An 18,444-nucleotide genomic window follows, 5' to 3' on the forward strand; every position below is an offset into this window, starting at 1 on the left:
CACTGAATTACAGATGTGTACTCAATTACCTGGCTTCATGTGATTTCTGAGGTTCTGAAATCATGACCTTAAGTTTGCTTAGCAAGCACTTTACACTGAGCCCTTTCTCCAGCCCCAGAAATGATTTTCAAGTAGTATAAAATTATCAAAAGGACAATATCTAATAAGCTAGGACTGGCTCAGGCCTGAGGACAGGTGGCATCGCTGGTGTCATGCCAAGTAGGAAAGAACTGAGGAGGACAAGCAGAGAGCTGCTGAACACTTGGTAACACTCCCCAGGCTTAAAGCTCAAGACTTTTAAAATGAGCCTGGAAGGTTCTGGCAGAAACCTTACAAACAAGAGATGAATGAGGAGCCCATCCAGAAATACCCCCGTTACCAGATCTTTCTGGATGGACAGGATCCGGCTCCGGGCGGCTTCACAGTTGGCTCGCTTGCCAGTGATGACAATGGTCTCCGAGTTGCTGTTCTCGGCAGGAAGGTCAATCTTGGTGTTGCTCTCTTCACGAATCTAAAGGAGAGGCACATAGACGAGTTCTCCTACGGTAGACACATTTCTGTACAGGGCTAGGAAGGCCAGCCCAGCTTTCTAATCCACAAGGGCTTTAGGGCCGGGGCAAGATGACCCCATCACCTTTTTAATGTTTGCACCTCCTTTCCCAATGATATTCTTGTGAAACTGTTTGAAGATCGGTACAGAAATTGAATAGCTATTTTCCACCTTAAAGACAAAGAGGATTCATGTCAGAGGGTCAAGTCTCCCCTTACCCCCAAAGGCCATACCACCCACAGACAGACTTAGCCTACTTTTCTCCCCACCTACTTGTCTACCATGAGGAAAAATGAAATGAGTTGTACTATTTAACTCAGTGTATCAACTTACAGAAAGCCCTTATAGAAAGTTCTAAGAAAGTGGCTGGACAAAGAATTTGGAGCAGTTCAGTGATGCCTCTCAAGAGAGGCAAAAACTACAATGGAACCCTGTGTGACCATGAGCCATGGTGACTTGTGGTTTTTCCATAAATTCATTTTTCAATTTCTAAGCCTCTCGGTTTTACATTTTTATTTTTATTTTTTAAGAATTATTTTTTTCCTCCCTCCAGGAAGGCCTTAATTCAAGTTTCCCTGCTTCTGCAGGCTAGGATTACAGAAATGTGCAATTATGCCTCCCTTCCCAGTTCAATTTTTGAGAAAGACAGTCAATTCAGTACATTATTCTCTACACCTGTGTTCTCTCTCTCTCCTTACCAAATGGGGCAGGTTCTCTACCTGGGTATTTTATAAGATCCTCACAAGGAAAAAAAGGGGGAGGGGAGTATGGTACACTGGAATCTCCCACATACAAGTTGATCATTAGGACGGTGTAAGCAAGACATTGAGGTCCTACCACCTCTTTGTTCCAAGCCCCGGAGACAGCAGACCACCCTTTAGGGCAGAATCCGTCTCCCCAACCCCAGGGGGTGCATAAAGTCACCTACCAGGTCTGCAACCATTTTCTGCATGTACTTGGTACATTTCTCCACCTCATTCTTGGGGCCTCTGAGTTGAACAATCTCACTCTTTTGTGCTGGATCCGGAAAGTTGATGATCACCTAAAACAAATCATTGGGACAGCGCACAATTATTCTAAGACTGAGTATTGGGGCAGCAAGACAGATCAGTGGGTAAGGGTTTTTGCCACTGATTCTGGTGTCCTGAACTCACAACTCACATAGAAGAGAACTAACTCCTCAAAGTTGTCCCCAGAGCACAATGCATACACTTGCTGTGATTTGTGTGCCTATGAGCCTATGGTTTTTACAAGGGAAATAATGAAAATTCCCTAAGGGAAAACTGTTATCACTTCTATAAGTTAGGGAATGCTTTGGGGTTGGCAGTGTAGTTCAGAAGCAGAGCACTTACTGCATACACAACACCCTGGGGGCTTTACTCCCAATACCAAGGAAAATAAACAAATGAGACGGAGGGAGGGAGGGAGGGAGGGAGGAAGGAAGGGAGGAAGGAAGGAAGGAAGGAAGGAAAAGGGGAGTGCTTTGGGGAAAGCTTTACCTCTGGGAATTTGTCACGAATTTCTCGAATCCGTTCACCTTTCTGCCCAATGATTGTGCGATGAAATCTTTGCTCAATGATTAGATCCTTGGTGCGCTCATTTTCCTAAAATATAATTAAAGTGGATGATGCCATTCATCAGAAGGAAGGCTACTAACTCCCCACCACCACGCACCGTGTAAGGTGGTGCCTGAGTAGTATCTATAGCAGCTCCAGAGACACCATGCTATTGGGAGTGCCTACTCCAGGATACCTGCTTAATCTCGCCACATTACATTATCCTTGAGGTGTGCCATTTTCCTGAACATAGTACAATAAAAGGATGAACTGCAGAGCTCTTCAGTCACTGAGTGCAGTCACAGTAGCATTAACCACTAAAAATGAGCAGGAAGCACTCACTAGTTTCCACCAGAACAACAAGGAGGTTAACACTCGACACAGCAGGGAAATACTCCTTGAGTACAATGGGCCTGGACTACATTCCCTACTTGGGCAATTAAAAAGGAGTGGCTCATTATAGGGCACTGAACTCACACCCGTCTCAATGTCCTTCACTGTCCCCACTGAAATGTCAGAAGGAAGAACAACAGGCTGATACAGAATCCAGAAAGAACACCAGTCAGCCTGTAAGACATTGTTAAGAACTGCGGTGGGTCAGATCGGTATCTGATAACAATCAGTACAGGCTGAGGACACTCTAGGGCCACAGTACAGGCTGAGGACACTCCAGGGCAGGGTCCACAGGGCGAGAGGGGCCACTGATAACAAAAGTGCATCCCAGCCTGGATATTAACCTCAGGGACAGTCAGGACAGCCAAAGGCTGGACCTTGCCTTGGATTACAATGAAAAAAGTAAAACTCATTTCCCATAAAACATTTCTTCAAAGACTGGAGAGATGGCTCAGTGGTTAAGAGGACTGGCTGCTCTTCCTGAAGACCTGGGTTCAAGTCCCAGCAACCACATGGTAGCTCACAACTGTCTGTAACTCCTGTTCCAGGAGATCCAACACCCCCACACAGACATACTAAGTAATTTAAAACAAAACAAAAAATTTCTTCCAATTTGAGGTTCTTTGCATGGGAAAGAGGAAAGAACATGAATTGGGACTAATTATCAGGTCCTGATCAACTGTTTTGGACTCTTAAAGGCAGTCAGGAACCACTGCAGCACAACTGCTGTATCTGACTAGCAGACAAGTGGTCTGGGATCACTGCAGCATGAGCCTCATTACTGGGTGTCCTAGGCCCATAGGGACTGAGGCTGCAGTGATTCTCAAGTCTGGCCACACAGAGTCACCTCTTAGTGACTTTTAAAGTTTAGAAATGACAGCCCATCTGTGAAGCTGTAGCCAGGGATATGGGATCTCTGTTCTCGTCTACACTTGGACGAGCAGCAAGACCGCCGTCATTGGGAGAGGACAGCAGAAGAACATGGCCTCAGAGAGTCAGTAAGATGTGCTTTGGAGAATTCCAGGCTCCAGGACTACAATTCCAGCCCGGCCTTTCCTCAGAAGCACCTCTTGGGCAGGGACTGGGAGCTTGGCTTACCATGCGAGAAGCAAGCTCCAGCAGCTCCCGCTTGGCCTGTTGCACACCTTGTGGGTCTCCCTCAATTCGGATCAGGTTACTCTTCTCGCTGTCAGGGGGGATGCGCACAGACACTTTGTACTGGTCTTTGATTCTGTTGACTTAAGATAAAAAGAAATACATCTTGAACATAAAAGGAATGGCAGTCTACTAATGACTGACAGCCGGAGGATGAGGGTCAAGCTTTACTATGCCCACTAATCAAAACAACAGTATGAATGTTTAATAAACAAACAACCTGGCTGTGCTCTTCACAGGTTGTGGACTTTCTAGGGCATGGGTCTTCCAGCTTTGAGTATAAGCTGTGTCTGCCATAAGAACTTCAAATGAAGTCAGTTAGTATGAAACCCAGCTGGTCTTGGGCATACATATGGTCTCAGAATATCTAAAATACACCAGGGACAAATATGCAAGTAAAACTGGAAACTAAAATAACGTATAAAATAAGGACCCAATTCACCCCGGCAAAGTCAGGGTCCCAATAAATAGCCCTGGCTGGCCTCCAACTCAGATATCTGACTGCCTCTGCCCTCTTGAGTCTGAAATTAAAGGTGTGCATTTAAAATTGCTCTGGGGCCCCTTCAAGAGATCATGGCTAGGGATTAGTATACTAAGAGACTATGCTGCTATTCAGTGACTCCAAGCTAAGTGTTGACAAGATCTGAAAGCTTCGGTGCCTTCTGTAAAACAGAGTTACAAAATCTCCTCCCATCACTTTCTCTGAACAGAACACGGTGACCTGTCCATGGTGCAGTCAGGAAAAGTGAAGCTCAAGATGGGCTCAACAGCAGATATCAGACGACATAATCTGGTAGGACCGATGTGACCACTATTCCAGAGTAAGTAAGAGGCTGAGGTGGGATGGGTATGAATAAGCAGCAGACTTCAGTTTATGGAAGAAAATGGGGGTTTGTAACTGTAGAACATAGTACTTTGAACATGCTACAGTTCTCAATTCCTAGTGAGCAGAAATTAACTTCAGAATTGTACAACAATAACTTCTGTATATCAACTAAGTAAATTCTACAGCTAACTAAAACAAAAAGAAAATCCTAAAAGCAAGTTGGTGGTATATACATACAAGACTCAAGCTGCCCGTGAAATAAATACCAACTGAGGTCATTGTGCTAGCCAATTGCCACTGTCATAAGGCCAGAGAGGATGCCTCTTCACAGATGACTGTGGTGCAAACAGGCTTATATTTACAAGTAACAAAAAGGGAAAAGCAGCAGAAGGATCTGTTGAAACTCTATAGCATGGAGTTGTTTCAAGAACAAGCAAAGTATAGCCATATAGGAAAGGTAGATTAAAAAAAAAAGACCTGAGCAGTGATATACACTGTGATCCTGGCTCTCAGGACTCAGGAGGCCGGAAGATCACCAATTCGATTAGGCTATATAATGCCCTATCTAGGAACAGATACCTAGTCTGCGGGTGAAGGATTTCTTGGCCTAGCACTTTCAAGAGCCTGGATTTGATTTCCAGCACTCAACCTGGGGTAGGGAGGGGAGGCGGCTCACCTGAACATGTTACTGAAGTCAGTGCATTCTTTTGCTGTTCCTGCAATCTGAACTAATGATGTCAAAACCCTACTTTGAGATAGTCTATGACTATTCACTCAATAGTGTTCTGCTGAGTTCATGGACATGGCCACAGGTCTGGAAGGTGATTGACTGCAGGAGCCACACAAACACTGGTGGGCTAAGTATAGCAGGAGGGGGACTGTAAAGACACACATTCCTGCTAGGGAGGGCTGATGTCTGAAAGTGACGATTTACCTCAGCCAAAAGGGAAAAGGCAAGTGGTCTCCTTAGGAAGACGGAAGAAGCTGCACCAATTTCTACGACAGTAGTACCTTGTCGGGCCCTTTTACTCAGCACTCAGAAGGCTGAAGCAAGAAAGTCACGAAGGTCCTCAGAGAGGCCTTCCCGAGGGCTGTAGGGTGTTGGCCTGCCACCCTGTCAGCCTTACTCACTGTTGGCTCCACTCTTCCCAATGAGGTGTCTGTGGAATTTATGGTCAATGTTGATCTCTACATAGTCCATCCGATTAATCTACAAGGGAAGAATGAACATCAACAGATGAATGCTTCCATTCCAAGACATGTCTGCTCATTTAGAAATCAGAAGACACCAGGACTTGCCCTTACTTTCCTGAGATGGGGCTTCTCTGTGTAGCTCTGTTTGTCCTGGAACTCACTCTGTGGACTAGGCTGGTTTCAAACTCAGACATCACTTGCTCCTGCCTCTTGAGTGCTGGGATTAAAGGTATTGCCACCACCACCTGGCAGGACTTAACCCTTCTATCTCGACAACCAGGAATTGATGGAAAATTGTCCCCTCGTCACCCTCAAAGGTTCCAACCTGAAAATAGTTTCTTTCTGGGGCCTCAGGCACTTTTTGTTTCCATGACCACCCACAGAAGACCCGAGTGACAAGATTTCTACATGTCCCACCCTATCAGAGCCTCCCTTGTGGCTAGCAAATGTCTTCTTAGAGGGCACTTACCAGGTCTTTGACCATTCCTTCAATCTGTTCCTGGGCTACATTCACATCTTCTGTGGGGCCCTCCAGGGTGATCTTGTCCTCACCTTCTGTGAACTCAATGTGAACCTACCAGACCAAAATGAGAGAAGGAATGGCCAAGGCCAAAGAAACAGCTATTGTGCAGTATACAGGTAGTGAGAGTCTCATCCACTGACAACAGCAGAGCTGAAAGGAAGAGCTGAAGGACGGCACTCAACACCACAGGCTGAGCTCTAATACACCACTGCTCATGTTCTCAGGAACACTTCTCCCTTGGGAAGGCAGACTTCACTTTGATTGTACAAGGAATAAGACAGATGAGACGAACAATATTTCTTTTTCATTTTTGTGTGTAGACCCATGTGCTTATCTGTCTGTAGGAACCTGAAGTAGATGTTAAGGGTCGGTCATCCTTGATGACCCTTTCACCTTATTCAAGAGGCAAGTTCCCTCAATCAAACCAGAGGACCATTTCTACCTTCTGAGATTCCAGCTACAGGTAGGCTGCCATCACGCCTGAGGATCCAAACTCTAGTCTTCACACTTTCACAGCAAATGCTTTAGTGGCTACGCTATTTCCTCAGCCCAAGGACAGAAATGTTAAAAACAACGGGACAGAGTCAGACTCACTTTTCAGGTGAACAGGCCTCTCTTGTGCTGTTTCTAACACACAGAAGTGAGGTACAGAAAGGGAGAGCGTTTGCCTGTATCTAAGTAAATCATTAGTAATTCTAAGGCTAGAAACCCTCAAATGACAAGGAGGCCAGACGACACTAATGTCAACGAATAGGAGCAGGAGTGACAGCAGGCTCTCTGCGGTCTCCTGGGAAGTCGCTTACAAACAACTCAGTCCCCTTCCAAGTGGTGCTCTTCACACCACTATGACGCCATTCTACTGTAATTACTAAATTCACACTTAAGACATTTATCAAACCTATTAATTAAAACTCTCTCTGGTTACAAAGACCAAAAAATAGTGCATATGCCTAAAAACATTTATTATGCTCTTCCACAGTTATTCATAGAAGGTGACTATATCAACAGGATAACTCAAGTTCAACACTGTTCCAGTCTTCAACGCAGTCACAGGACAAATAGCAAAACCAAAACCATGTCAGACAATCTCAAGATACCAGATTGAAAACATTTCCCTACCTTTGGCATTTGCTGAGTGATTTTGGCCAGGTTCTGCCCTTTCTTACCAATGATGAAACGGTGAAGCCAGGAAGGGGCAGAGACTGAGGAGACTGTAAAACTGTTGGCCTAGGCAAAAAAAAAAAAACAAAAACAAACAAACAAACAAACAAAAAAAAAAAAACAGGGAAACAGACTTGTGGGTTTGCGGAGTTCAAGTTTATGATAAAACATAGGTCAAACCAGGTATGATGGTGAAATGCTTTAATCCTAGTACTGAGGTCACTGAGGCAGGTAGATCTCTAAGAGGTCTGAGGAAAGCCTGGTCTAACATAGTCAATCTTACTAAAATACACAAACAAAGAAACGAAAACAAACCCAAATATAATAGTCTAGAGGTGGGACTGGGACTCAGCTCAGTAGAGTGCTTGTGTGAGCTCTGGGACCTGATTTTGACCCCCACAGCAGGATGTGGCCATGAGTGTGTAATCTCATGACTGGAGAGATAAAATGCTCTGGGGCTTGTGTTTGTCTTCTAGCCCACCCAGCCCACTGGGAGGCTCCATGTCAAGAGATAGTTTCGCAAAATCACAGGGTGCAGACTTGGACCGCCTGAGTGATGATACCCAAGACTGTCTTCTGGCCTTTATGTACACCAACACTGGCACATACACATACACATGCGCACGCTCACATAAACACACACAATTGGGCACATTTACTGTGCTTGGGTCTCCAGGATATTCTAACAAAGAGCTAATCCACAATGGGGTGGGCCCCTCCCTAGGAATTATCAGAGCACAGTTTAATCTTAGAGGAAGCTACCTTGGCATAGACTTCAGTCAATGCCTGTCCCAGCTTTTCAGGCTCGCCTCTAAGTATCACAGTCTCGGAGATGCTGTCTGAGGGCGGGATCTCAACGGAGACTCCAGTTCTTTCCAGGATCTCTTGCAGTGAGTTGCCCTTCGGCCCGATGACATACTTGTGCTGAGATTTCTTCACCTCTACCGCAATGGTCGTAGTCTTCTTCTTCTGTAAGAGCAGGACAAGGCAGTCAGCAGGGAACATCTGGGGCATGGGCAGCATGAACAGACTGTCTGTCCATCCATCCATCACGGCCAACGAAGTCCAAACGGGACTGAGAAGCAGTCCTGAGTAAGTAGAGACACGGACCAGCCTCCCCCAACATCCTACTTCTCACTACTGGGCTGCCCCTGAGTCTGGTCATGTTTTGAGTAAGTAAGCCACACGCTTTCCATTTGTTCCTTACTTTTTTCTTACAATGTTGGAGTTTGACATAGGGCTGTGCTTGTTAGACAAGTGCTCTACTACAGAGTTATTCGACAGCCCTACTCTTTCCAAACTCAAAGTCAGAATAAGCTAAAATACCACCTCAAAAATTATGTACCAATCCTGAGGTAGCAAACTACCTGTGTAGTTATAGATCTTAGAAAGGATACACACATAAAACACAGGATACCACTCTACAGTGTACCCAACAGGCCAGGAAGGAAATATGGCCACCAACCACTAAACACAGACACTCAGGTATATACATAGCAAGCTTTGTACCCAAGGGCAAAAGGGTAGCTGTGGTATTAGCCAAATTCCCACACCTAAATTCCATTAACTGTTCTATCCATGGGCTCTGCCACCTCAAATACTGTACCTTTTCCTCATAAATCTTCTTAATACGAGCCACAGCCTGAGCCAGCTGTTCCTTCTCTCCAGTGAAGACGATTTCTGTACGGTTAACACTGGGTGGAGGGATGTTGATTCGCGTCCCTGTCTCCTGCATGATTTCACCCACAAGTCTATTGTACGGCCCAGCGATGAAGGGGTGGAAGGCCTTCTCCACTTCTAGCCTCTCTACGGCACGCTTGTCCTGGAAGGACAGAGTGAACTGATGAGAATACCTGCAGCAGAGAGGCCTTGCAGTCAGGGCCTCCCCTGCACATGCTGCTTCTGTGCTGGGCAGGTGGCAGGGTGCGGGACCATAGGACACTCAGAGGCCTCACCTGCTCAGCAGAGATCAGAAGGACCTCATGGCGAGCTTTCTCGATGCCTTCTTTGGTGCCAGTGATCTTGATCTGATTACTGGGGTCATCTGGGCGTGGGATCTGGATTTTGGTTGCAGTTTTCAGTTCTAAGTCTTGTAGTTTTTCTCCGTTTTTGCCAATAACAAAGCGGTGGTGCTCTTTAGGAATGGGAACAGTGGCTGAGGCCTGCAACAGGAGAGATTAACAACAACACACTCTACTTATGGCTCTGATAGAGCATATTCTTCTGAAATATTCTCTGACTAGAATGTTCACCAACCATGTCTCATCCCATTATAACCGTGAGAGAGCTCAGACCCCACGCTATGGTGACAGGGAGCCCACCTGCCCCCAGCTAGGCCACTTCAAGTCCACTGCTTAGACTTCTCCACAGGAGACGAGGAAACAGCGACCGGCCTGAGTGGAGACATCACTATTTTATTAAATTCTTAAGATTTGTAACAAGGAGGAAACCTTAAGACTCTAAAAATCAACAACCTCCACTTTGTTAAAGTGTGATTTAGAGGGTATAGAGCTAGGATATAGTTCAGTGGTACACGGCTTGGCAGACACAGGCAGACCCTGGCTTTCATCCCACCATGGGAGCAAGGGAGAGAAATACACACTACAAGCTAACACCGTCATGTAACAACTACTAAAGAAGGCTTAAATCGCAAATACATCAATCCTTTTTTTTTTTTTTTAAACATTTATTTATTTATTATGTATACATCATACAGCCTTCTGCCTGCATGTATGCTTGCAGGCCAGAAGAGGGCACCAGACCTGATTATAGATGGTTGTGAGCCACCATGTGGTTGCTGGGAATTGAACTCAAGACCTCTGGAAGAGCAGACAGTGCTCTTAACCGCTGAGCCATCTCTCCAGCCCCCTACATCAATCCTTCTAATGAAAAAAAAATTACTGGAGTTTTGAAAATAAAGTTGATGATAAACTTCTAGGGCCTGGCACTGGGATGTGAATACAGGATTCTGGGGGTTTGTAGCCAATGAGTCTAAGGCAACTGGGAACCTTCAGGTATAGCGAGACACTATGTCTCAAAAGGAGATGAAAAACATACAACACTTGATGCTGACCTCGGGTCACCACATGTGCACATACCTGACTCTGATCTCCACCCACCAAATTTGCATGGGAAAACCAGAAAACCAATTAATAGTACAGTACTAGGCAGGAAGTAGGAAAGCTTTAGCATAAAGGAAGATTGACTGATAGACCAGGACTTGGAACCATGAACAGTGTCACTGTGGATAATGAGGATTTGGTGGGAACAGCCTCTGGTCCCAGTGGGAGGACTGCTTTCTGGAAAAGTGCGGATGACAAACAGCCATGAGGGCAGAGGTGAACTTGGACCAGCATTTCACAATATTGGAATACAACTCACACCATCCACCTGAGAAAGAGGAACACCGCCCTCACACATGCAGAAAGGAAACAGAACAAATGTTTTAATGATTTGAAGTGGAAAATAACTTCCTAACAATGACCCAACATAGTAAAAACATAACTAACTATAAACAGCCAAACCTTGACAGAGCCAAGCATATAGAGATCATAAAATGAAAAATAAACTGGAAAAATTATTACTTTTTATGCTCAATGAAAGGATTAGAAGCCCCTCTAGACTAGATTCCCCAAAACTGAGCAAGGTAAATAGTCTGACATAAAAAGAACAGATTTTTCACAAATACACACAAAACCTCAAAAAACAAAACACCCTGCAAATGAAAAGAATGTTCCAGAAGCTGGGGAGATAGCTTGCTTGGTAAGTTACCCGCCACATAAGTTAGAGGAACTGAGTCTCCAGCACCCACATAAAAATCTGGATGCAGTGGCACATGTCTGTACTTCTAACAATGGAGAGAAAGAGAGAGAAGCCAAGTAGATAATTGGAGCTCATGCCCAGCCTGCCAAGCTGGAGCCCCAGGTTTACCAAGAGACCCTTTCTCAAAAGAGAGGTGGCGTGTGCTCAAGGAAGACAATGGGATCTCCGTTTCTAGCTTCCGCATACATGAACACACAGCCACATATACACATATGCAAGCTTTTGCCATACACAAACCAGGAAGTTTACTCAGCTATGCATGTACGTCTCCAAGTGGCAAAACACTGAATATTGGATGAGCCTGGCTCCTGTGTTCTGCAGTTGGGAGAGCCAGACACTAAACGTCCAGAGGAGAAGCACACCTGCTGCTGGTGGTCAAAATAGATATTTAAGATCATCTTTTGGCCTACAACTCTCACTTCCATGATTATCCCAAAATACAGACCAGTAAAAAAGAAACAGCCCATAAATAAGACTTTTTTTGTTACATAACAGCAAGAGCCTAAAAGTCACCTATGAGCTTAAAACACAGCATACACTTAGAGTCTGACACACTGCTGTGTATGTGCTGAGGAAAAACCAGCGTTTGCTGACACACAAGTCCCTACAGAAAGCAACATCAGGGAAGAGATCAGGGTTTATGGTAATGTATGCTGTCTCTATCTGCAAGCGTCAACAATGGACACATGAATATCACACGTAGAGTACACAGGGATGTCCCACCACTAGGAAATGGAGGGACAAGCACAGACTGTAACACACACAGGGTACACAGATGTCACAACACCAGGCAATGGAGGGACAGGTGCAGACTATATGCTGGGAAGGAGGACTTCTATTCAGCTTTGACATTTGAGTCATGTAAATGTTGAAATAATTTTGAAAAGCTCAAAATAAACTCAAACAAATGGTAGAAAAACACAGAAAAAAATTTTGGTTCTTTGGAAGCATATAGCTAAGATCACCCGAGACACGTGTCTGTGACAGACATTAAGAGATTTAGATGCCTGGGTGCCACAGAAAGCTGCCTTCCAGGAAGACACCGAGGGGCTGGCTCTTTAGGCGGAGGGAGGCAGCCCCGCCCAGCCTCTGAGCTCACAGTGGCGGCATCAGATGGTTGACACTCCTTATGTGACCAGGCATCCAGGGCACCTGGCCGCTGAGGCAGGATCATGAGTTAGAGGCCACCCTGGGCAGCACTGTGAGCTCTATGACAGCCTGTTCTCTGGTCACAGGACCAATACAGTCTGGACAGGGAGTCTTAAATGTCACTAGTAGGAGCAGCAATTCCTTTGTACTTAGACATTTATGTTCCAAGTATATAACAATATATGCTCCTTGTATACAACAGGTAGAATATTTGCTGATATTAAATTTATTCTTTGGCACACTGTATGTTTATCAGTAATGACAAAACCAAATTTGCACCATAAGGAGATGGATATGCACATTTATCTTTTCTTTTTAAATATTTACTTATTATGTATACATCATACAGCTTTCTGCCTGCATGTACACCTGCAAGCCAGAAGAGGGCATCAGACCTCATTACAGATGGTTGTGAGCCACCCTGTGGTTGCTGGGATTTGACCTCAGGACCTCTGGAAGAGCAGTCGGTGCTCTAACCACTGAGCCGTCTCTCCAGCCCCCCCCCCTCCCCCGCACATTTACTTTTTGCACAAAGACTTAATCTTGGTTGAATATTTGATACTGCAGGACACACAGCATCTTCAATGTTTTGCAGGGCTAACATTTTGATTTCATAAGGTTCAATGCTGAGAATGAAAATTTGTATAAATATGTAGTACAAATGGCAGAAGTATATTAAGATCCATTGCAGAAAGTCTTGGAAATTTTAATCAAAATTTATTTAACATTTCTTAAAAAAAATTAAAAACCTCAATTTAGTCTCTCAAGCAGTCTTATATAATACAATCCAAAGATACTCTGAAGTTTGACAATTATCTGCTCAAGAGTGACAGCAGAAAATAGTAAAGGAGAAAATGATCGATAGATTTATCTATCTATCTATGGATCAAACCTAGGGCCTTATACAAGTTAAAGCACTTTTACTAGGGGTGGTGGTGCACTCACCTTTAATCCCAGTACTTGGGAGGCAGAGGCAGTCAGATCTATGTGAGTCAAGGTCAAGTAGGGCTACATAGAGAGACTTGTCACCAAAAAGCAAAAGAAACAACAAAGAACAAAAATCCAAAACAGCAGCAAAACAGGTGCTTTACCCACCACCACCTACTGCGATCGTCCCCAGAATGACTGGTTTATTCCATGAATATATGTGTGTGTGTGTGTGTGTGTGTGTGTGTGTGTGTGTGTGTGTGTGTGTATGCGCTTAGAGTACACCTTGGAGAACTGGTTCTCTACCAGGATGTCTCAGTGTCTCAGGAAGTCAAGCCCCAGCAGGCACCTTTCCCCAGGAAACCATATTGCCAGCACCAACATACATTTTGAAATTAACTGCTATGACGGTAGGAAAGCGCTTCTTTCCTAAGAGTGTCAGCCGATTTAAAAAACAGATGCAGAAAACTACCATTTTCAACTTTTAGTGCATTTTGTTAGATCACCAGTGAACCATGAACAAAGGATAAATAACGCAGAATAGACCCCAGTCTATTAACCAATCTCATTAAAAAAAAAACACACACACACACAAAAAACAGGGGTTGGGGATTTAGCTCAATGGTAGAGCGCTTGCCTAGGAAGCGCAAGGCCCTGGGTTCGGTCCCCAGCTCCGAAAAAAACAAAAACAAAAACAAAAACAAAAAAACTGATGACACGTATTATTACCAAACAAGTTGAACATGAAAGTAATCAAGTGCCCTTAATCCCAGCATTTGAGGGTCAGAGAAGCAGAAGGACTCTTTGAGGCCAGCTGGTCTACAGACTGAAACCCAGGACAGCCAAGTCTACATTGTGAGACTTTGTCTCAAAAACAAAACAAAACAACTCCCCAAAACAAGAAGTAACCGAGCTCTTAGCACTCAACACCAGTCCATAAGAAATAATGGAGGAGAGGAAGCAGAGCAAGCAGACACTAACCAGCCTTTTACAAAGGAAGGCATTAAGGACACGTGTGTGTGCACGCAGGGGCACTGTTAAGAAGACACGTGACCCCATAATCAAGTGAACTTGAAAGATATCCAAGACAGAGACTAGACAAAGAAAGGGCCAAATATGAACACCTTCGCATCTTTTATAAAGTAGGATAATGCTATAATAACTAGATAGTATACTATTCCCAGGTGTATTGTTATTTTTTGGAATTTGATTTTAAAACTTCTCAATCACATAACAGATACTCAACCACATTAACTGGTAAACAGATATTTTAGAGCCTAGTATAATATCAGTTACAATGCTACACGATTACAATTTACCTTTGTGACATTTAATTGTGTAATTCCATGAAGCTGCCTGGGGCTCAGAACCATCTTAAAGACTTGAGGTTGTCAGTGGCAGAGCAAGATCGGCTACCTGCACCCCTCTCCACGTGTCTACAGGCTCAGCAGCAAGTGGGAACAACCCTTATCTCTAAACAAACCCACACATAACGGTAGCCGTCACGTGACACCTTAGTAAGAGGCTGCCTTTTTCTTCACCTTCAGGGCAAATGCGTTACAGATTTGTTTTGCATGCCAATGGTCATCAGGTTGCTGGGACTAGAGAAAAATACCTGATCTTTCACTTCTCAAGTTTGTGGTGTAGAAACTGATGCTGTACTACCTAGCAAGCTCATTGGCTTTTAAGTGTCTCAAACTCTGGGGAAAGCCTGAATTTTCAATGCATTTGACTCAACGGCTGCTCTGACAGGTAGGTACCCAGTTCTATCATTAATTTAGTGGTTCCAACTCCAAACTACTAAGCTAGAAAGAATGCAGAAATGCTCTGCCCTGCACCAAAACCAGCGAAACAACAGGGAAGCCAAGCCCAGGGACACCCACCTGTGTCTGTAGTCTAGCAACAATGTCTTTCCGGGCTTTCATGACTGCATCCAGCTTCCCTGAGACCATGATGGAGAGACCTTGGTCTTTAGCCAGAGAGAGCTCCAGGTGAGCACCAGTCCTTTGCATGATCTCAAGGCAGATTTTTGCTTGTTCACCTTCTCCAAACTGGTTCATGTCCTTATATTTTCTCTCCTCCAGGGGTACATGAAACACCTGTTCAGAAAAGCCAAAGTTAAACTATCAAGGAAGAGAAGAATGACTATATACAATATGTATCCACTAATCCTTCACTAAGCAGTGACCTAGGATGAGGCAGTTAGATGGATAGGAGAAATCACCTAAGGCAGGAGAGGTGGTACACAGGCATTGTGGTGGTACACAGAACTATGCCCACTACACAGATGAAAGGCATCAGGAACAGTAGGCCTGTGAAGGATTTAAAGGGAGTGAGTGAGTGGGTGAAGAACACTAAGGTACAATGGAGAGACAAACTAGTACCCATCATAGGATCAGCAGACCAGGAGGCAGGGGCACAGACAGGCAGCATCAAGAGTTTTAAGCATAACAAGTTTTGAATAGAGTCAGGAACTCTATGGAGAGCTGAGGAAGAGCAGGGGTAGAAGAGGTCTCAATTACCCCCGACAGAGGTCTGAACCTTTAAGCAAGGCCATAAGGAAAAGATCAAGAGGCAAGAGTTATGGTTACACGGGTGATAAATTTTTATCATAACCAGGCATCAGTTCTAATACTCATTATTTGTACCTCAATTGTAGCTAACAGAGATGAGTCAGTGAAGAAAACCAGGAAACTTGTTAGCAACTCACAGATAGACTAGCTCTTTTTATGTTTTTGAAACAGGGTCTTACTATATAGCTCTGGCTGGCTTCTGACTCAGAGTTCTGCCTGCCTCTGTCTCTAGGTGCTAAAATGAAAGATGAGTGCCACCAAACCCAGCAAAGACTAGGTTTTGACCATCACACGAGTAGGAAGGGCAGACTCGGCAACTAGGGACTACCCTGACTAGAAAAACCACATGGCCCCATGACTCTGACAAACATGGCCTATCCCAAACTGTGTGCCAGCTCAGTGGCAGCCCAGTGGCAGCATGGGATGCTTACGGCAAAAGGTGTGCACTACAGAAGACACCCCAACCCAAAGTGCTCGCTAACACTGCACATTCAAAACCTCATCAGCTCTAACTGTCCCTACAACAAACAGTTTGCAAACTGAAATGGTGTTTCTACCTGAGTGATGACAGAGGCCTTGATGGGCCGGATCTTGTTACTCCAGGCTCCAGCAGGTTCTTGGGCACTTTCCAAGCAAGCTGCTTTCTCAGGCAGTGGAGGGAAGGCATCCTTGTAGGTTGGAGGGTCACTTTCCTCTTCTGAATTTAATGTGGCAACTGGACCAGAGAACACAGATTAGGAAGAAAAAATACAACTCAATATTATATGAATAAAAACAGCTGAAGGGTTTTAGTAGGAACCCTCCACTGGAACAATGGTTTGAGTGAGCACACAGCTCTAGGAAAGGACCTCACAGTCACCAGGCCCAACACCTTGAGTGTATGACCTGGATGGGGCTAGAGACTCCCAATCCCAGAATGGAAACTTTTCTCCCTCTACATGGTCCCACCATTAAATGTCAGTCAGTATTAGCCCCATTTTAGTGCTGAGATGTATAAAGCTTGCTCTTGAAGACAAGCTTATGACAGATTTTTAGGCCCTCATATTTTCTTTTTAAAAGATTTATTTATTTATTTTATGTGAGTACACTGTAGGTGTCTTCCGACAGACCAATAAAGGGCATCCCACTATAAGTGGTTGTGAGCCACCATGCAGTTGCTGGGAATTGAACTCATAACTTCTGGAAGAGCAGTCAGTGCTCTTAACCGCTAAGCCATCTCTCCAGCTCCAGTCCTCATATTTTCTTTCTTTTTAAATTTAATTTTATTTTTTTACTTATTCACTTTATATCCCGCTCAACTGCCCTTCTCCTAGTCATCCCCCTTCCCCCACATAAAATCTTTCCCTGTTCTCTTCTCCTCTGGGCCCCCCTGGGCATCCTCCCGACCCTGGCTGGCCCTTGAAGGCCAGACAAGGCAGCCCAGCTAGTAGAGCATATCTGACACATAGGCGACAGCTTTTGGGAGAGCCATGTTTTCTATGATACAGAAGAAAATCATAACTATACATGCTTGGAATAGAAGTTTGAACATTGTTTTTAAGGACTACCTTTGAGGTTGGTTTCACATTTTTCTTTGCAATGTATAATGGTGACATTAACTCACACAGGACTATCTCTGATCAAGACTCTCAAGCCAAGACAGGGAACAGCAAGACTTGAAGAAATCATGGCCCCTGATTATTAATTATTATGATTATTATGTTCATGGTCTAGAAGGCTCATATGTTCATACTTTATCCAGGGACCCATGGTCCCCACAAAAGCAAGGGCCTGACTGTTCTGGTCCTAGGGAGGAGCAGCGACTACCAGTAGATGGGCCCGAAACACACGGGGCATGCAAGCATGGCAAGGCCAGGTGACCTTTGGAACTAGACAGGCTCACTGCTGATGCTGCTGGTGTGAGCAGATGCTGATCTCCTACACTGCCATTTGCCCTCCTCATAAAGGCGACACTACAGATCTTTGCCCAGATACTGAGAGCCAGACCCCAGCAGTGTCTTAGGAATAACCAACACAGTGGTCACTGGGACTGAGTGTGTCAAGTGTAGCTTAGGAGTGAATTTCAAAAATTTAATTCATTTTAAATTTAAGAACTGATATTCAGGGGCTGGGGATTTAGCTCAGTAGTAGAGCGCTTGCCTAGCAAGCGCAAGGCCCTGGGTTCGGTCCCCAGCTCTGAAAAAAAAAACCAAAAAAAAAAAAAAAGAACTGATATTCAATTCCATTACAGGAAAACTGAAATATGTTACAACATATACTATCTCTTTAATGTTTATTTGTGTTTATATCCATGTCATATTATGGAGGTTAGAGGACAACATGCAGGAGTCAGGTCTTTCCTTTAACTGTATAGGTGCTGGGATCAAGCTTAGGCCATCGGCTTGGCAGTAGTCTGGTCCACCCAGATCAAAAACTCTGCTTAAAAAATTGGTTTTCAAATCAAAATGCCCTGTATTTATGAAAAATAATATACAATAGTTGGCTTTAAGATTTTTTTCACATTGAAATGTTGCAATGACAATTTTTTTTACATATACTGGGTTAAATATATTAAGTGTGTAGCAGCACATGCTTATAATCCCAGAGGCAGAAGGATCAAGTGTGGGATCACTCTG

At 44.4% G+C, this 18,444-nt stretch overlaps 1 protein-coding gene across 16 annotated transcripts in view; it reads right to left on the bottom strand.

Annotated features, from left to right (window-relative positions):
• Positions 1 to 18,444, bottom strand: part of Hdlbp (high density lipoprotein binding protein) — a 69,956-nt gene that overhangs the window by 13,998 nt on the left and 37,514 nt on the right. For 13 of the 16 annotated variants that reach the window (XM_017596623.3, XM_063267678.1, XM_063267682.1 and 10 more), the window contains 13 exons: positions 16,387 to 16,544; positions 15,140 to 15,355; positions 9,314 to 9,520; positions 8,965 to 9,180; positions 8,121 to 8,327; positions 7,317 to 7,424; positions 6,144 to 6,248; positions 5,612 to 5,690; positions 3,598 to 3,737; positions 2,050 to 2,154; positions 1,479 to 1,592; positions 635 to 721; positions 380 to 511 (listed from right to left, as the gene is read on the bottom strand). In XM_017596623.3, the coding sequence (XP_017452112.1) occupies positions 380 to 511; positions 635 to 721; positions 1,479 to 1,592; positions 2,050 to 2,154; positions 3,598 to 3,737; positions 5,612 to 5,690; positions 6,144 to 6,248; positions 7,317 to 7,424; positions 8,121 to 8,327; positions 8,965 to 9,180; positions 9,314 to 9,520; positions 15,140 to 15,355; positions 16,387 to 16,544 (1,874 nt within the window). The remainder of the gene's footprint in view (positions 1 to 379; positions 512 to 634; positions 722 to 1,478; positions 1,593 to 2,049; positions 2,155 to 3,597; positions 3,738 to 5,611; positions 5,691 to 6,143; positions 6,249 to 7,316; positions 7,425 to 8,120; positions 8,328 to 8,964; positions 9,181 to 9,313; positions 9,521 to 15,139; positions 15,356 to 16,386; positions 16,545 to 18,444) is intronic. The other 3 variants (XM_063267684.1, XM_063267685.1, XM_039084167.2) reach the window with 1 other exon arrangement.

Source organism: Rattus norvegicus, chromosome 9, assembly GCF_036323735.1.
Source record: "Rattus norvegicus strain BN/NHsdMcwi chromosome 9, GRCr8, whole genome shotgun sequence".
In the NCBI taxonomy this organism is placed as follows: domain Eukaryota; kingdom Metazoa; phylum Chordata; class Mammalia; order Rodentia; family Muridae; genus Rattus; species Rattus norvegicus.